This window comes from Mustelus asterias, chromosome 16 (genome assembly GCF_964213995.1).
Source record: "Mustelus asterias chromosome 16, sMusAst1.hap1.1, whole genome shotgun sequence".
Classification (NCBI taxonomy): Eukaryota; Metazoa; Chordata; class Chondrichthyes; order Carcharhiniformes; family Triakidae; genus Mustelus; species Mustelus asterias.
The window spans coordinates 38,417,033-38,436,800 of NC_135816.1; the positions used below are offsets into that span (position 1 = coordinate 38,417,033).

At 43.9% G+C, this 19,768-nt stretch overlaps 1 protein-coding gene across 1 annotated transcript in view; it reads right to left on the reverse strand.

Moving 5' to 3' along the window:
- Window positions 1–19,768, reverse strand: part of LOC144505341 (uncharacterized) — a 171,384-nt gene that overhangs the window by 110,904 nt on the left and 40,712 nt on the right. Inside the window, exon 3 of the mRNA XM_078231461.1 lies at window positions 17,346–17,390. Within this exon, the coding sequence (XP_078087587.1) occupies window positions 17,346–17,390 (45 nt within the window). The remainder of the gene's footprint in view (window positions 1–17,345; window positions 17,391–19,768) is intronic.

The window sequence follows — 19,768 nt, forward strand, 5'->3', positions numbered from 1 at the left end:
AAATGTTAGGGCTTTCCCCCACCAACAAAAAACCTCAGTAATTTTTAAGGGATTATTTCTTATCGATAACAAAGAAACACATGGGTGGCACGGTGGCACTATGGTTAGCACTGCTGCCTCACAGCTCCAGGGACCTGGGTTCAATTCCCGCTTGGGTACTGTGTGGAGTTTGCACATTCCCCCTGTATCTACGTGGGTTTCCTCTGGGTGCTCCGGTTTCCTCCCACAATCCAAAGATGTGCGGGTTAGGTTGATTGGCCATGCTAAGTTGCCCCTTAGTATCCTGGGATGCGTAGGTTAGAGGGATTAGCGGGGCAAATATGTGGGTTTACAGGGATAGGGCCTGGGTGGGATTGTTGTCAGTGCAGACGTGGCCTCCTTCTGTACTGTAGGGATTCTATGAAATATTCTTCAAACACTAACTAGAGTAGCAATGTGTAGGATATGAGTACATTCTATTTGAATTGGTATGCTAACAGGACTATCCAAAAGAAGAACATGTTTAGAATTTGTGAAGTTTTCTTTGTTAATATTTCCGATTGCTGCAAAAGAAAATAGTTATTAATAAAAACTAAATACATGGCATTGTAAAAGGTCAAGCTTTACAATGGAAAGAACGCATTACATGAATCGGATTAAAAGATGAGTTGAATGGGTTATTAAACTACTTCAGTAATGAAAGACATCTTGAGCAGTTTCACTTTTAATAGCAATGATTACATTTAAGTGGTTTGTGAACTTAAAGGGAAAAGAAAGTCTAAAGGCAGCCCCTTCTTTCAAAGTACTTCCGTAAATCTATTTTGCTTTTTTTTAGGTATTAGTTTTCTTCAGACAATAGACATCTTTGGAAAAATTTGAACCTGAGAAGGTGAGCGAGTTTGAGAGAGCCTGGTTAAAAGGGCTGAAATTGACAACAATATAGGAAGTCGACAGCAACATGCCAACTTCCACATTAAATTGCAGCACAATTGGTTACATGCAGGATAACTCCATGGCAGAGGCAATTTGGCAAATACATGGTGTAAAGTGCTCATTGAGAGCAGTTTAAACTCTGGATCTGAACTTTTACTATGGGTAGAATTTTCCATTCTTTGCATAGAGCGCTGGCAGAGGTGAGAAAAACCAGCTCCACACCCGCATTCTCTCCAGAAAATCCGGCACTCTCTGCATTAGAGAGATGTGGCCCACACCATCACACTGGTGGGATGGGGAAAAGCCAGCTGCCGGGAATCCCAAGATTGGGGTGTCCTTCAAAAAGAGCGGCATGGTGGCACGGTGATTAGCACAGCTGCCTCACAGCTCCAGGGACCCGGGTTCAATTCCGGCCTCGGGTGACCGTCTGTGTGGAGTTTGTACATTCTCCCTGTGCCTGCGAGGGTTTCCTCCGAGTGCTCTGGTGTCCTCCCACAATCCAAAGATGTGTGGGTTAGGTGGATTAGCTATGTTAAATTGCCCCTTAGTGTCAGGGGGATTAGCTTGGGTAAATACATGGGGTTACATGGAAAGGACCTGGGTAGGATTGTTGTTGATTGGTCGAATGGCCTCCTTCTGCATTGTTGGGATTCTATGACCTTCCTGGGCAGGAATCTCGTTATGTCACCAGCGAGGGGCAAGGGAGAGAGTCAGAAAATGAGAACTCGCCTGTGAGATTCTCGTGATATTTTGCACCCATGTCGCCATTTGCATTCGTGACGAATGCGGGCAGAAAATCGTGGCCTTATGTGTGCATGAGTTTCCAGGCTTTCTGGAACTTATGAATGAAATCAAGGTGAGAGGACAGCAGGATTTGAGGGGGCTGAGTAAATGGCAAGGACAAATCTCACATAAATACTGAGACCTCACAGCTGATTCCTTACCGGCACAGGTAGTGACAACACGCAGGAGTTGGGGGGGGGGGGGGGGGGGGGGGTGGAGGGACTGGCACAAGGAGTGATTGGCAGAAGCGGGGGATTTGTCGGGTGTGCTGTATGCTCTTTAGCCTATTAAAACCCTTAAGCGGTCAGTTACTGGACATTTAAGGGCTTCATCCCACAACCTCTGCCTTTATTTTACCCGCAGCAGGGGAAGGCTCACTCTGGGCAGGAAACCAAGCAGCACTGGCTGCTTTTGGGCAGCGGTGGGGAGAAGCTTCTTTGTGGAGGCACCCTTCCAAGGTCATCCTCCCCCCACCCCTTTTAATCCTCCCCACCTTGAATCTGCCCCCCCATCTTGAATCTGTCCCCCCCATCTTGAACCTGCCCCCCCACCTTGAACCTGCCCCCCCACCTTGAACCTGCCCCCCCACCTTGAACCTGTCCCCCCATCTTGAACCTGCCCCCCCACCTTGAATCTGTCCCCCCCCCTTTCATTTAGGTTAGTTTGGTAGACCCCAGACCCACTCGATATCCTTGGCCTGGTGGAGCTGCTTGTAGTCCCAATAGTGATCACTACTCTTGCTGATGCTGTTGGGACTACTGATACAGGCCATACGATTGGGCTTCCTACTGAGAAAGGGGATACACCCAATGATCCAGCTGTCCCCTATTTGTATGTGCTCAAAGCACATTAAACAATGTATAGCCTAACAATATTATTAACATACCATTAACACACTGTTAGGCAGCTGTCAGGAGCATGGGCAGGCTCCCATCAACTTCTTAGCAAGGGTTTCCTTGGACTTCCTTTCCCCTTTGTGAGAGTCATTCCATATTCAACTTTGTTGAACAGGATACTAGATTTTGAATCTGGGAAAAATTAGAAGCAATATGCAATTCATTGCAGTGGGAGAGTTGTCAAGCTCCGTAATTGATGACACAAGTTCACAGGATAAGCCTCAGGTAAATAATTCATCCCATCTTAACTCTTCAAACCAAGGAAATTCCAATGTCCACCCACTCGCAGCCCCATTATAGCACCCAACTTTTTCTTAAATGATTGCAGGATGCTTTTCTCTAGCATTCTTCCTGGAGGTTTATTCTGCATATTTAATTGTTCTTTCCAGGAGGAAGGATTTACCAATATCATTCTAAAATGATCTGTTTGCTGGTTTGAACCTGTGTTCGCTGAGTTCTACTCTTGGAATTTCCATTCAGAGCAATATCTTGGATTAACCTTCTCTACAGCGATTACACTCTCATATATCTTTACAATATCATCCCTCAAATGAAAATTTTCCAGTTTAAAAGCCTATGCCTGTCCACTTTTTCCTCATAACTCAACCCCTTGACACAGAAAATCAGGTTCATAGCTCTTCTCTGCACTGCCTCCAGAACGTGAATGCTGATCTTGTTTGTTGGTGATTACAACTGGAGGCAGTATTCGAGGTCAGAGCACTATATCATTTGATTGTTACTCCTTGTGACTTATATTCTATTGATTTGCCGATGTAGTTCAGCACCCATTAACTTTGTTGATTGCTGCCCTGACTTGCTACTGACATGGCATATAGCCAGTGAAATTCTCTCGGTCTCACTCAGTTTTAACTTCAGCTTTTTCAACACATTCATGGAGTATGTGCGTTATCCACTTTCCTCCCTATTTATATCATTTTACCCTTAGCTGTTTTAAATTTAATCTGACATCATAGCTCTGACCACTTACTCATTCTCTCATTTCTGAGCTGCTTTATCTGATTAAACTGGTAGAGTGAATTGAATGAGGGCAACACGAGGACCGAGAGTCACAAACCTTTCTATTTTATGAAAAAAGAGGAGGCGAGTAGCTGTGGAAGAGCAAAGGCCTTAAGTATGTGTTACACAAATCACTAAAGCTAGTGCACAGGTACAGTAATACCTTGCTTAATGTTGATCTGTTCAACATCTTGTTCATTATGATTGTTAGACTTCACCTCATTGACACATTTGTGTAATTAGTAAGGCTTAACTGATCAAATTGTGCTGTACCTCAGTTTACTGATGAAAAGCCTTAATTTGTGTGTATTCTTGGAATGTTGTTAAGTCTTTAAGGTGGCATCTCTTACCAAAAGTGCCAAAATACTTTAGTGTGGCTTTAAGGAACAACATGTGGAGTTACAGCTAAGACACATTTGCACTCCAGTGAATCTAGCATTAGAAGCTAGGTCTGCAATGCTGATTGGCTGGAAAGATGGCCTGATGGTTCAACATACCAGGGCCTCCGGTCAAAAACGTACAAGTTAAGGTTAGTTTGTTGTAGGGAAGCCAGAATCACTCTCCCCATTGGTGAAGAATTGCAACTGTGCTTTGGGTGAGAAAGTGAGGAGTTAGTAGTCAAACACTTGCTAGGAAGTTGGTAGTTGCATAAGACATTGCTAGTCAACAGGTAATTGTCATAGGTTGGAGTTCGCCATAAGAACCCAGAAGTAACTAATGTAATTGACACATCTTGAGGATTGCTGTAAGAATCCAATATTAGGCTTAGTATTAGCGAATAAAGCAGCTGTAACAGGGTTGGGAATTGCCATAATCCAATGAAGAGATCAGGATTAGAATTCGGTATAGAGTTTAGCATTAGGAGGCAGGATTAGGGCTAAAGATAATGGCCTTAAGTGAAAGTGAATAATCTTTGTCAGAAAGCTGCTTTCAGTTTGAGAGAGAAAGCGACAGAGTCAGCAGCAGCTGTAACATGTGTAGCTTGAGAGAAAGAGAGTGAAACTGTCAGCAAGACGCTGTGAAATGTGCAGCTTCTGCCGTTAAGGTGCACTGAAAGCTACAGACTGGGAAACCAGAGTTGAAGTCTTAAAGCTGCAAAGGAGTTTGTCGTTAGGTCAGAATTATATTTACTAAGTTGAAATTTTGAAGAATACTGTGAGTCAAGAGACCAGGTTTAAGGAATCGAGAAGCAAAACCCTAGAAGCCCCAAGATCCAGGGAAGGACAGACTGACATGTGTTGGACTTGTATATTGTGCCTTGACCAGTAGAATATCAAGTATTAATATTTGTTGTCCAATAAATTTTAAGTTTTTAAAAAAGTTTATTTATTAGTGTCACAGATAGGCTTACATTAACACTGCAATGAAGTTACTGTGAAAATCCCCGAGTCGTCACACTCTGGCGCCTGTTTGGATACACTGAGGGATAATTTAGCACGGCCAATGCATCTAATCAGCACGTCTTTCAGACTGTGGGAGGAAACTGGAGCACTTGGAAGAAACCCACTCAGACACTTCTTAGTTTGCATTCTAAATTAGTGATTGTCCTTTTTGCCATTAAGGTTATTCCTTGACAAGAATATTGTTACTTTGTGGTTTGGCATAGAGTCTAAATCCCTATCTAATATAAAAAAAAGGATATATCCTTTCAAAGTTGTAATGTTTGCTATTTCATCGTTCCTGACCCCCTCAGCGACCACATCACCCCTCTGCTCTCTGCCCCATTAGTGGCCTGCTCCCTCCCAACATGCTGTGCTGCTAGCTGCCTATTCACTGCCTCGTTCCAAATGTCCAAATGAACCATTGTTTCCACATCCAGGTAATTGAGACTAGGGAGAGGGTCTCTGGGAAATGGGGAGTCACTCACAGAGGATGGTGGGAGACACATGGGAGATCAGGGAGAGACTCACGGGATGGGTGGGGGGGGGGACTCGTGAAGGATCGGGGGGAGGTTTGTTGGGGATTAGCGGGAAAGGCACTCGGGATCAGGGTAGACACACTGGGGAACCTGACTCCAGTTTATATGTTAATTCTTCTGGGAAAATCTGATTTGTTTTGCTTAAAGTTGTACTTTTAAAGAACACAAGTAGGACATTAGGTGAGGAATTGCCAAGAAGTAACTAAAAATGTGCTTGTAATGTTGGCCTTCATCTCACGGGTGTTAGAATAAAAGAGTGAGGAAGTGATGCCTCAGTTACACACAGCCATGGTTAGATGATTCAGATCCCATCTAAAACACTGTGTTCAGGTTTGTGCACCAGACTCTGAAGATATATTGGCCTTGGAGGGCATATAGTAAAGATTCACCAGACTGATAGCAGGCTTACAAAGTTAATTTATGAGAACAGTTGCATAAACATCATTTGTATTCCCTTGCGTTCAGAAGACCAAGTGAGGATTAAAATGATAAATTGATACAAAGCATATGTGGACACTATTTCCTCTGGTGGGAAATCCAGAGCTCGTCGGGAGTGACTTCCGGGAATATTTTTGTCACTTAAATGTTACTTGATTCCCGAACTGGCACCATGTTGGGATGATGTTGGTTACAGAACATGTCCGCTCAAGGAGTCTTAGGTCTTCAGTAACTACTTACGCGCACACGCACGCACACACACACACCCACACCTGTTCGGGAGGGAGTTTTGGGATTTAGACTCAGCGACAGTGAAGGAACGGCGATATATTTCCAAGTCAAGATGGCGAGTGACTTGAAGGGGAACTTTCAGGATGTTCCCAGGCATCTGCTACTCTGTTCAACACCACAGTGACACTAGGTCTGGGTCATGTGCCTTCTTACATCACTGTGTGGGCGGTACTGTACTCAGTGCCATGTTAATTCTGTTTGTGCCAAACCCTTAGGCTACATTATCAGCCACACATACTGTGGTTAGAAGAGCAGGTCAGAGACTGGGAATTCTGCATAAAATGATTAACCTGGTGACTTCCCAAAGCCTGTTCACTATCTACAAGGCACAGGTCAGGAGTGTGATTAAATACTGTCTCTACTTGCCTGGATGAGCGAAGCTCCAATAACACTCGACACCACTCAGGGCAAAGCATCCCATCCAACATCTTGAACGTTCATTCCCTCCACCACCGACACACAGTGACAACAGTGTGTCACCCTCTGCAGGATGCATTCCTGGACCTCACCAAGGTTGCTGAGACAGCACCTTCCAAACCTAAAAGTGTGGGAACATCACCACCTGTAAGTTCCCCTCCAAGTCACTCACCATCCTGGCTTGGAATTATATCACAGTTCCTGCACTGTCGTTGGGTCAAAATCCTGGAACTCCTTTTCTAACAGGACCTTGGATGTACTTTTTTTTATTCATCTGTGGGACACGGGCATCGCTGGCTGGCCAGCATTTATTGCCCATCCCTAATTGCCCTTGAGAAGGTGGTGGTGAGCTACCTTCTTGAAAAGGGGCAGTCCACATGCTGTGGGTTGACTCACAATGACCTACACCACATTCACTTGATGGTTCAAACAGACAGCTTACCACCACCTTTTCAAGGGCAATTAGGGACGTGTAATATATACTGCCCTAGTCAGTGATGCCACATTCCGTCAAAGATAAAAAGGTTACGTAATTTTAAGAACAAGTTATGTTCAATGCAACTTGTGTTCCACAATCTTTTGTGCTAGTTTAAAAAGAATGCACTGGAACTAGATTTGTCCGGCGAATTAGTCATGATGCCAAACTGAAATAATCACCAATTAGAGTTTCCACTAACTGTACTCGATAGTGGGTCTTCAAGGAACCTTTCAAAATTAGGTTTTTAAAAAATGATGCAAGGATGCTAATCGATACATTTTAGAAGCCTTTACATTAAAAATTACTTAAAAGCTGATTGCTGTGCACCAGTGAACCATAGAATCATAGAACCCTACAGTGCAAATGTTCGTAGCAAATGGTTCAGCCCATTGCTTTTGAAAGTCATTTATATTAAGCTTGGGTTATCCACAGGTGGTGAACTAGACACTGATTAAATGCTTATTTTTGTGATAAATCTACATTTCATTATTAATAAAACTGCAGGTTACCACTTTAAACATGCCAAGGAATACATTTAAAGCAATTTAAAACTAATTAAATTCTTGCACAATGTCCAGTTGTACTCATGCCAGCATTTGCAATTGGCGATTGGTAGGAAACACTTCCCAGAGCTTGTGCAATTTGTACCTGGACTGGTGTCAAAGTGAAAACTCATGTTTAGGAGCCGACAATTGGGAAGCCGTTTTAGTTTTAGTGTGACTTTATTTAGGCTTTACAAATTCATTAGATGGGGCAGAAAGTACAGAATGGGTTTCCGTGACAGTACATTTTTTTTTAAAATGCTCAACAATTGAAATGAGAAGGTCAGAAAAATGATAGTTTCCTGCTGTGTTTGAAATTGTGTTCACAATGTTAAAGGACACCTCCCAAATCAAGGAGGTTAGCCACATTTGAGAGTTGAAACGTAGTCAGCTTTGAGGGATGAAATTTTTATGGGCACATTTAAAAGGTAGAAGAGGCTTATGCCTTATTGCACTTACATTGGTAACTTGGTTACGGCCAAGTTTCTGCCATTTTTATGCAACACAATTTTTGTGCCTCGATTACAGGTGTAACTGTGCACTAAATGCTGAGGAAATTCCCGGCTGTGCAGCTATTTACCTAATTATTCTATGTGCATTTAAGAACAAGAATTGAAATAAAACTAAATAACCTAACTTTCTTTGGTAACTGGCACCACATATAACAATCCAGTAATTAATAGGCATCCTGAAGCAGCTTATTCGGATCGGGACTTTCTTCTGAACAATGTCATTAACACAGGCTACCTGGGCTAGAATTTGATCTCCTCGCCCACCCTGTAATCGGGGCAGGTGAGGCTCGCAGAATGGATTTCTCCGTTGGCCTCGGGCCAGGATTTTACGAGCCTCGCCCGTGCGCGGTCGTAAAATCCCAGCCCTTGTTTTTTCTGGTTAACACTAATACGTGTGATTCGGATGTACCATAATATGTCACAGGAAAATCACTGTGAGTGTGTGTGTGTGTGTGTGTGGTGTTACTTTTCCCAATTGGATACAGCAGCTTTTGCTCAAGGAATTCTCAGACAGACACAGCAAAACGATTACAGATGAGAGAGACAGCTTGAGGCCTGAATCGAACAGGTTAGAACTAAATAAAACAGGTTAGAACTGAGCAATTGGTCCAATAAATCTGCAGTGCTGAATTGTATTAGTGATGACAGGAGTTCTGCCAAAGATGATTTACACCACATTAAAAGGCTTGCATGCAACATTTACACTGACAATTTTCATTACATCATCACAAGATGTACTCGCCAGGGTCAATGGGCTAGTCCTTTTAAAAGTACTGCTGGAGTAAGGAGAATTTTAACCTCAGAAGGTCCTCCGACGTATTGCATTTTGATGCAGCAACCTTTACTACTAACAGGGCCATGGTTACAAGTAAATCTCAGCTATGATGGTCATCTGACCTCGTACTTAGAATCCATTTGCAAGCATGCTGTCAGGTCAACAAGGCTGTGGAACAATCAAACTCTAGTCAGACAGAGAGACAAAGGGAGAAAGGCAAACTGATGGGAGCAGAACTGGAGCACTCTTGTTGGCAGGTTCTGGAGCTTTTTTGGCAGGTACTAAGAAGACATCTGTTACCCAGACTGGTAGACTAAACAGGAAGCATGGCAGAGGGGAAAAACTCCAAAAGGTCGGCAGCATAAAAAGAGTGGAAAATATAAACATATCTAGGAATCTACACTGTAAATGGAAGATTATTATCCAGTCAGTCTGGATTAAAATTTGATTGTGAAATGGTAATAAAAACAGAAAAGATTGGAAATACTCGGCAGGTCTGACAGCATCTAGGGAGAGAGGACCAGAAATGTTTCGGGTTGTGACTTATCATTAGAACTCAAAAATGGGTGTTAGCAAATTGGCAACCTGTTTTACATCTCTTAAGATATTGGCCGGAATCTTTTCACCATTCACACCAACAGGATTTTCCCATCCAACGGGCCGCCAAAATCTCCAATCTTGCTGCTGCGAGAGTGTGGCGTGAATGGGAGGTAAGATCACGCCCATTGATTTCCATTGAAGCTCACAGGCTAACTGTGCATCATTTTGAAACCCAGACATCAAAACTCAAATGTTAAAATAAAAATGTTTTTTCCATCCACTTTTGAAAAATCAACAGTTGTTGGAAGAGTGTGTTAATCATAGAATTCCTACAGTGCAGAAGGAGGCCATTCGGCCCATCAAGTCTGCACCGACCACAATCCCACCCAAGCCCTATTCCTGTCACCCTACATATTTACTCTAGCTAATCCTCCTGATGCTAGGGTCAATTTAGCATGACCAATCAACCTAACCCACACATCTTTGGATTGTGGAAGGAAACTGGAGCACCCAGAGGAAACCCACGCAGACACGGGGAGAACGTGCAGACTCCGCACAGACAGTGACCCGAGCCCAGAATTGAACTCGTGTCCCTGGTGCTGTGAGACAGCATTGCTAATCACTGTGTCACTGTGCCGCCCATTAATTATCAAGAATTGATAATGCAGCTATGTCAATCTCCTGGAGATCCTATAGTATTTAAAATGATGACTTAAAAATTCACTGCCTTTGCCATACTTATATCATTTACGATGATCTCTTTGAATGCACCTTTGAAAGAATGGTGTCATCCAGGAATTTCTTGGTTCTCAAATTTGCAAATGAAAACAACCATAAATATAAATATCTATAAAGGTGAATTGGAAGAGTTTAACAATATGCAGCAAATGTGGTCTTCCCATGTTGTTAAAGGTTGCACTTGTGTGGAATTTTTAGGTTAGTTACATTTTGATTTGTGTCAGCTTTTAACTTTTGGGAACTGGTCTCGGAGTGAAGAAAAATGACCACAGGAACAGTCAGTGTAGCCAAAACAGAAGGCTAAACCGTTTGACCAACATCCTTGTTCTTCTGTGGGCGGTCACAGAATTAATTCTGCACTCTCTGTGCTCCCTCTCTCCAGGGCTGCAGGAGTAAACATTATGGCACTGATTTTGCACCCATGTTTCCTACATGTGCAATACTCTGCTGGGACCACAGGATTACCCCTTTCATTGTCCCCGTCAAACTGTTTAACAAAAAAATAAAATTGCTATCTAAATATTCTGATTCTTTGGTCATGTGTTCTGCCACAATATGAGCCATTCATCCCCATGTTAATTGATCATCTGTCCTGAATTATACATGATAATTTCATAAACATAAGGGAGAAATTGCTCGCTGTCAATCCCAATTTACAGGCAGAAAAAGAGAGGTTGGAATCTGGGTGGGAAAAACAGTATATTTCCGGCCCTGATTTCCTGCACGCAATTGGTCCTGAGAGTGTTGAGGTTGCCAATTTGCCGTGAGTAACAACATGAAATAAGTGCGTATTCTACATGAATACGGCAGAGTCCAAATTGAGCAAATGCTAACCTGCCCTTTCCTAATATTGTGGTACTCACCCTAGAACACAGCAACATGTCAAACCTCTGACCTTACATGACAAGATCGAATTGCAGAGTGAAGGACTGATTCTTTGAAGGTGGGGTGAATGAGTTATGTGACAAAGGTATTTGGAAAAGAATAGATTATTCAGCCACTCCAGCTTGTTCTACCATTCAATTAGATCACAGTAAATCTGTACTTTGTAAAATTCATTTTTACAGGGTGTGGGCAGCACTGGCTAGGCCAGCATTTATTGCCCATCCCTAATTGCCCTTGAGAAGTGGTGGTGAGCAGCCTTCTCAAACCACTGCAGTCCATGTGCTGTAGATACACCTACAGTGCTGTTAGCTTGGGAGTTCCAGGATTTTGACCCAGCGACAGTGAAGGAACGGCGATATATTTCCAAGTCAGGATGTGAGTGACTTGGAGGGGAATTTCCAGATGGTAGTGTTCCCATGAGTCTGCTGCCCTTGTCCTTCTAGATGGTAGCAGTCATGGTTAGGAAGGTGCTGCCAACTGAGACTTCGTGAGCTCCTGCAGTGCACCTTGTACACGGTAGACACTGTTGTCAATATGCACCAGTGATCGAGGGAGTGAATGTTTATGGAAGGTATGCCCAGCTGCTTTCTCCTGGATGGTGTTGAACTTCTTGAGTGTTGCAGTTTCACTCATCCAGGCAAGGGGAAATTGTGCTTTGTAGATGGTGGACAGGCTTTGGGGAGTCAGATGTGAGTTACTTGTTGTGGGATTCCTAGCCTCTGACCTGCTCTTGTAGCCACTGTATTAACGTGGTTAGTCCAGTTCAGTTTTTGGTCAATGGTAACCCCCAGGGTGTTAATAGTGGATTATTCAGCAATGGCAGTGCCATTGAATGTCCTGGGGCAATGGTTAGATCCTTCCTTGTTGAAGATGGTCATTGCCTGGCACTTGTTTGCCACGAATGTTACTTGTCAGTTGTCAGCCCAAGCCTGGATATTTTCCAGATCTTGCACAATCTGGACATGAATTACTTCAGTATCTGTGGAGTTGATGAAGGGAAGGTCATTGATGAAGTCGCTGAAGATGGTTGGGCTTAGGACACTATCCTGAGGAACTCCTGCAGTGATGTCCTGGAGCTGAGGTCACTGATGTTGACAACCACAGTCACAGTCACAGGGCGGCACGGTAGCACAGTGGTTAGCACTGCTGCTTCACAGCTCCAGGGTCCCGGGTTCGATTCCCGGCTCGGGTCACTGTCTGTGTGGAGTTTGCACATTCTCCTCGTGTCTGCGTGGGTTTCCTCCGGGTGTTCTGGTTTCCTCCCACAGTCCAAAGATGTGCGGGTTAGGTTGATTGGCCAGGTTAAAAATTGCCCCTTAGAGTCCTGAGATGCGTAGGTTAGAGGGATTAGTGGGTAAATATGTGGGGGTAGGGCCTGGGTGGGATTGTGGTCGGTGCAGACTCGATGGGCCGAATGGCCTCCTTCTGTGCTGTAGGGATCTATGATTCTATGATCTTCTTTCGTGCCAGGTATGGCTCCAACGACAGAGAGTTTGCCCCCTGATACCCATTGATTCCAGTTTTGCCAGGGCTCCTTGATGTCACACTCGGTCAGATGCTGCCTTGATGTCAAGGGCAGTTACTCTCACTTCTGGAGTTCAGCTCTTTTGTCCATGTTTGAACCAAAGCTGTAATGAGATCAGCTCCATTTATCCAACATTATTCCATTTTCCTTCATACCGTCACTTAACAAATCTTTACTAACCTTGACCTTACAAACTTAGATAGATTGTTCACCGACAGCCGTGGGACAGCACGGTGGCACAGTGGTTAGAACTGCTGCCTCACAGCGGCAGGGATCCGGGTTCGATTCCCGACTTGGGTCACTGTCTTTGTGGAGTTTGCATGTTCTCCCCGTGTCTGCACGGGTTCCCTCCGGGTGCTCTGGTTTCCTCCCACAATCCGACAGATGTGCTGGTTAGGTGTATTGGCCATGCTAAATTCTCCCTCAGTGTACCCAAACAGGCACTGGAGTGTGGCGACTAGGGCATTTTCACAGTAATTTCATTGCAGTGTTAATGTCAGCCCACCTGTGACACTAATAAATAAACATTACTTCACTTTAGTTTTTGTGGAAGTGAGTTCCAGGCTTCCACTACCTGTGAAAAAGTACTTCCTGGTTTCTAAATGGACTTGCTCTAATTTTAAGATTATGCCCTTTCATTTCGATTCCCACCCTTCCCACCATAGAAAATGGTTTTTATTTGCCTTAATAGAGGCATACAAGATGATCAGAGGATTAGATAGGGTGGACAGCGTGAGCCTTTTTCCTCGGATGGTGATGGCTAGCACAAGGGGACATAGCTTTAAATTGAGGGGTGATAGGTATAGGACAGATGTCAGAGGTAGGTTCTTTACTCAGAGAGTAGTAAGGGCGTGGAATGCCCTGCCTGCAGCAGTAGTGGACTCGTCAACATTATGGGCACTTAAAGGGTCATTGGATAAACATATGGATGATATTGGACTAGTGTAGGTTAGGTGGGCTTGAGATTCGTTTCACAGTTCGGCGCAACATCGAGGGCCGAAGGGCCTGTACTACGCTGTAATGTTCTATGTTCTATGTTTTACCGTTTTAAACACGTCAGCTGCATCACCCCTCAATATTCTAAACTCAAGAGAATACAGAGCAGATTAATAGAAACATACTTTTAGGTTGGTATCATTCTGGTGAATCTACACTGCATGTCATCAAGACCAATATATATATATATATTTTGAGGTGCAGTGCCCAAAACTAAACAATGTGCTCCAAATGGGTCTGACCAAAGCTCTAAATGAAACATAACGAGCTCGATTTTCCCGGCCCAAATATCGGCAGGAGGCCAAAAACGGGAATGGAGACCGGCGCCCAGCTGATCATGACTTTCCCGGGCCATTTTCTTATGGCGTAATCAGCCTCGTGCCGGGAAACAGTGCCAGGCTGATTACAATATTGAAATCAGCATTCGAATGTCATTAGCGAGCTCGGGACGGTATCGTCTGGGTGAATTCAGGGTGAATGTGTGAATTAATAATCTTCTTTATATTCAAACCCATGAAAGTCTCCTGCTGTCATTTTTTAATTGACCACATGTTAAAAGGGGCTTAGAAACATACATAACTACTTTTCAAAAACAACCACGAGCTACAGGCCTATGGGCCAGATACAGGAAAGTGAGATTAGAAAGGGCACCTGGGTGCTCTTGGGCTGGCATGGATAAGATGGGCCAAATGGCCTCCTTCTGTGCTGTAATTTTTCTATGGTTCTAATTGTGAATTCTAACAACCTCTGTCCATAACATGGAGGTAAGCCCATAGGGAATGCTACACATTCTCCAGAGCAGTGTAGGTCAAAATCTTAAACTTTCCACAATCTTCAGGCTCTGAAATTCCTCACTTCTTGAATAGTTGATCTTGGCAGCAACAGCTATGTCACATTTCCTTCATTCTAACTCACCCCCAGTGCACTGCAAGCGTAAAATCAGGCAATTCAAGGCTGCGAACCACTAGCCTTTATTATCCGATATTGCCAAAGGTAGCCAAAAACGATGGATTATGAAAAGGAATCAAATTATATTTTGAGCTTGGGGAGATCAATCTTGGACTAGAAAACCCAGAGGAAACAGTTTGCTACTTAAGAGAAGATGTCTCAATTTTACACTGCAAAATTAAATAGCATAGAATTTCAAGGTCATTTTTGTTTAGTGAATTGGGTATTTGAGACAATTTGAATGATCTATGTCCTATAGCTATTTCCAAACATTTTCTGAATATACATCTTTCCCATGCACAAAGTTTTTATACAAAGACGATGCAAAGATGTGCTGTAAAAGCTTTTAACGGAAACTGTTTATGTGCATCAAATCAACTCATCAGCTACAAACTTGTTAAAACAGCAACTGGATCAAAAAAATCCTTAGAAACACTAATAATATTTTTTAAATCTCCTTTGTATAAACTCTCTCAACAGTTGGATCAATTATTTTTCTGAAAGTGAGAAAGATCCACTGACTTTTATGGTTTGTTTTTAGCAATAAAATATACTCGGTGGAGAACAATTTTCACAAATGGCGATATAACATTCAGTTGCTCTAGACTTTCTCCGAATGCTGCTTTTGGGAGCTGTTTTGACGATTGTACGAATATATGAGAAGGTACGAATATGGGTACTGAGTTCACAGGCTCAATGGTGGTCTCATTTTTTATTAACTATAATCGAAAATGCAATTAATCGGCTCTGCATTCAGAAACGTGGCAAGGTGTTAACAAACTGGACAACAAAGTACTAACATAGGATCTCTTAAGAAACACGTGATGCACACTATAAATTACAGTAAAACTCAAACTGCCATGTTTTACCAAAAAAATTGTTTTACCATCAAAGTCTAGTTTAGCTTATTTGAGTCGCACTGCTCAACATTTTGTTTCCGAGAACAACAGCATTTGTATTTATTTAACATCCTTAACATAATAAATCGTTCCAAGGCATTTCTTAGGGGCATTGTAAAACACAATTTGACACTGAGCTCCATTAGGTAATATCAGGGCAAATGGCCAAAAGCATAGGCAAAGGGGTAGCTTTTAAGGAGCACTTTAAAGGAGGTAAGTGATGCGCTATCAATAAGGCGAAAGACTACCGGTGTGCCAATACAAGTGTAGGTTTTTATTCACAACAGAATCAGGAGCAGATCCCAACAAGTAACCGACCTGGACTAAACAAGGGGGAGGAGACAGCCACCTTTATACTAGGTGCCGAGGGGCGGAACCAAACTGGAAGGGGGTGTGTCCAGGTATGACAAGCACACACAACGGTGGTCTATATAGGACAAAGGCACAACTGAGATCCACCACAGTAAGTGAAGTAGGGAGATGGAGAGGTTTAGGGAGGGGATTCCAAAACTTGGGGCCTGGGATGTGTTCTGCACAAACTGTTGGTGAAGGAACTGGAATATTTGTGTGTAAGGCCAACGGTTTCCTTCCTTCACTCTAAAGGAAGGAGAGCAGGAGAATGGCAGCTTGCGCGGAGGTTCATGACTAGCAAGGGTGAATCAGGGTGGAGGGGCAAGAAGTGGCATCGGGGGCATGGAGGAGTGAAGTGGGAGGGGGCCTGCTCTCCTGGGTGTGGTGGGTGGGGCTAGTGGGAACAGTCAGTCAAGGTAAGAAATTGAGGGCCCTAAAGGGCAGCGCAGTAATGTCCAAATATGTGTCCATCTCGGCGTGTTGGCTGGCAGACTCCTTACAGGGTTTTGAGTTCATCTACAACATTTCAGTTATCCTCACTGAGAGCCATCTCAGACAATACAGTGCATTGAAGGAAGGGCCAACTGAGCCTGCATGTTGCATAGAGTGGTGTGTGCGATACTGGGCACTGACATGAACATTCAGCAAAGTGTGACAAAAACACATTATTTCTTCCATGATAAATAAAATGTCCTTAACTCCCCTGTAGCCATCAATGCAGGCCAATCATGAGGCAGGCCAGTATATTTAGCTCTCTGACTAAGCTAGACTCGAGAAATAACAAAGTGAAACCAACGTCATGTGAAATATTTACAAGTGAAGCTTAGTTTTGAAAATCTCCATGCCACCTTTGTGCCCTCAAGTCTGATGTTAATGGCAATGGACATGAAAGTAGCACTAATTATGCAGAACCTCATGTTTGACCAGGAGCTTCTTTTGTAGCCCACCCATTGTAGCTGTAGCAATGTCAGGCAGGTTACATCACTGAGAAACGTCCCCAGCTGAGTGAGTGTATTACCAGAATTTTATCGCCTTGTCCGCCCGAGTCTCGTAAGATCCCGCCTGAGGCCAACGGAGAATGCCGCTCTACGAGCCGGTAAAATTCCAGCCCAAGTATCTCACGTGATCGTAGCCAGAACTTTAGATTTGAACTGGAATCGCATGGGAAAAAGAAAGAGAGAGGAAGTGGTGCACGCTTCCTGTTATATCATCAGGAATGGCATGCTGTTGACAAAATCTCAAACCTCCCCGCCCTATATAAGTTTCTTCTGGTGATGATGGATGAGTACAAGGATAAGAAGGAAAAAAGTCCCTTGTTTGTGACATTCCAAGGACATGCTTGCACAATCTGGCTCAAAGCTGTTTACACGTCAGAACAGCAATAGCAGTCACCCTATGTCAAAAGGTCACTTCCAAGGAAATTAGCTGTTCAGCTGCCTGCGGAAAAACATGCGTCTGATTTTGGCAGATAATGCAAGACTCACCAATGACTCCTCTTCTTCCTGTTTTGCCTCGTTTTCCAGGGGGACCTACATATAATCAAAAGAGAGAAATTAAAGGATATTTTTATCAAATCCTACGATAGGAATCTATACCATTTCTTTCTGCAGAATTCAAAAAGCTCACTTAGTACTACATGCCATCTGACCTCTGCATACTGCAGTGCAGGTGTTCTGTTACTCGCACGTTCCTGGGAATTATGGCTGGCATTTGTTAGTGCAAATTAGTCCTCTGATGGAGAATCATTTGTAAACTTTAAAATAAGTAGAAATTATGATCGAAGTGCTGCTGTTAACACATGATTCTCGTGAAGGCAGTATTTGCTGGTTGTTTTCCACGGAATCTGTTTTGTCTTCCAGCAACATAGAATCATAGAATCCCTGCAGCGCAGAAGGAGGCCATTCAGCCCATCAAGTCTGCACTGACCACAATCCCACCCAGGCCCTATTCCCGTAACCCCACACATTTACCCGGCTAACCCCCCTGACACTAGGGTCAATTTAGCATGGCCAATCGATCTAACCTGCACATCTTTGGACTGTGGGAGGAAAGTGGAGCATCTGGAGGAAACCCACGCAGACACGGGGAGAACGTGCAGACTCCACACAGTCAGTGACCCGAGGCCGGAATTGAACCTGCGTCCTTGGTGCTGTGAGGCAGCAGTGCTAACCGCTGTGCCACCCACTGGCTGGGAAATTCCTCGGAGCTGTTCCCAAACCCACTGCAATTCAGCCAAACCTATGCAGTGAGACTGAGAGAGCAATGCCGAGGAATCTCCCAGCCACGCTAAGCAGACGATGGGGAAATCTTCAGCCATTGAAACTCCGTTTTGTTCCCAGCTGAGGCAAATTCTTCAAATTACCCATACTCTGGCTTTGCTTAATTTCTTTCAATCAATCAATCTTTTTCTTCGTTAAATGTGACAGGATTGCATGCTGTACTTGGTTGAAGTCATTAGGTTACATTTTAGCTTCATTTGAATCAATTTTTAAAAGCGGCATCACGGCCGTTTGGCTAAGATGCAAATGAGATCAAGCCTTGGAGGAGGTGCAATGCCTACTCCAATCAGCTTGGATCATGTAGATCAAGCCCAAGACAGGAGGTGAGAGCCTTGTCTTGTCAGCTTGGATCAGGAATGTCTCACTTGTTGAGATTCTGAATAGGACTTGATTTGATTGAATTGGATTTTTTTTTAAATGCTATTCTGAGCCAAGTGACTGATAATAGCAAAATCAATCCATTTGTTAACATGTTGTGATCATCTAAAAAGTATTATTGAACAGCTATGCAGAATCCAGTGAATTCACTGCAGGGCGATGAATGTTGATATTTCATATGGATTGAAGCTTGCCAGCTGAAGTATTCCTCACCCCCCATCACTGGAGGGTCGCAGAGCACTGACTGGAAATAATTTCCCATTCCTCTAGTAATGATGGAAGCTTATAGAAAAGTGTGGGGCCAATTTTCCTGACCTTTAGTGCTCAGAGTGCCTATTTCCCTATAAAAAGCTGTCAGATCTGGCCTGCAGTGGGCACAGGTCTATCACAAATATGAAAACAACACAGGACGAGCTGTTGCAAATCAGCTTCCTAACTGAGTTTGCTGAGATCCTGGGTCACCGTGCAAAGAGGGGTTTATTTGTGCTCAGTTCTTTGTCATGCTTTTTGCGCTCCTTCTTATTTTAACCACCTAACGATGTAGGTGATTTTCCCCCCAAAAAGACTGAGTGCACAATGGGCGGAAAAATTATTTTCCTGCCCATTTTTGGGGCAGACTTAGTCAAGTGAATTTCCGGCACTCTGCGCTTCACAGAATCCACCATGGGATTCACAATAGGGGTGGATGGGCCCTAATCCTACCCGAGAGGCTGGCATCAGCACGCTGAGTGGGCCGCTGCACGTGTACTGGTCTCCCAGTAGGGAGATTGGCACATGCGCACTGCCCCCTCCCATCACCGGCATCACCTGATGGTTTCCACTCCAATGCCCAGTTGATACTCCAACCCCCACCCCCGCCCCCCGATCACAAGCCCCAATCGACCCATCTCCGTGGCCAGCACACCCCCACCATGGTCAGCCCCGATCACTTGTCGCCCCCCCCCCCTCCCCACCCAATCGCTGTGCAGAGTGCAGACGATACCGTCCCAGGCTCAATAATGACATGGAAATGTTAATTTCCATATGGTAACCAGCTTCGCAATGTGTCCTGGTCCACTGCACTACTTGAGCAGTGCAGCGGGCTGGGAAAATCACACCCATAGTGTCTAATCCTGTTCTATGAGATTACATAGGATATACAGCACAGAAACAGGCCGTTCAGCCCAAGCAGTCCATGTTAGTATTTATGCTGCCTTCCATGTTCCTCCCCTCTTTCCCCATCTTCCTCATATGCTTATCTGGCTTCTCTT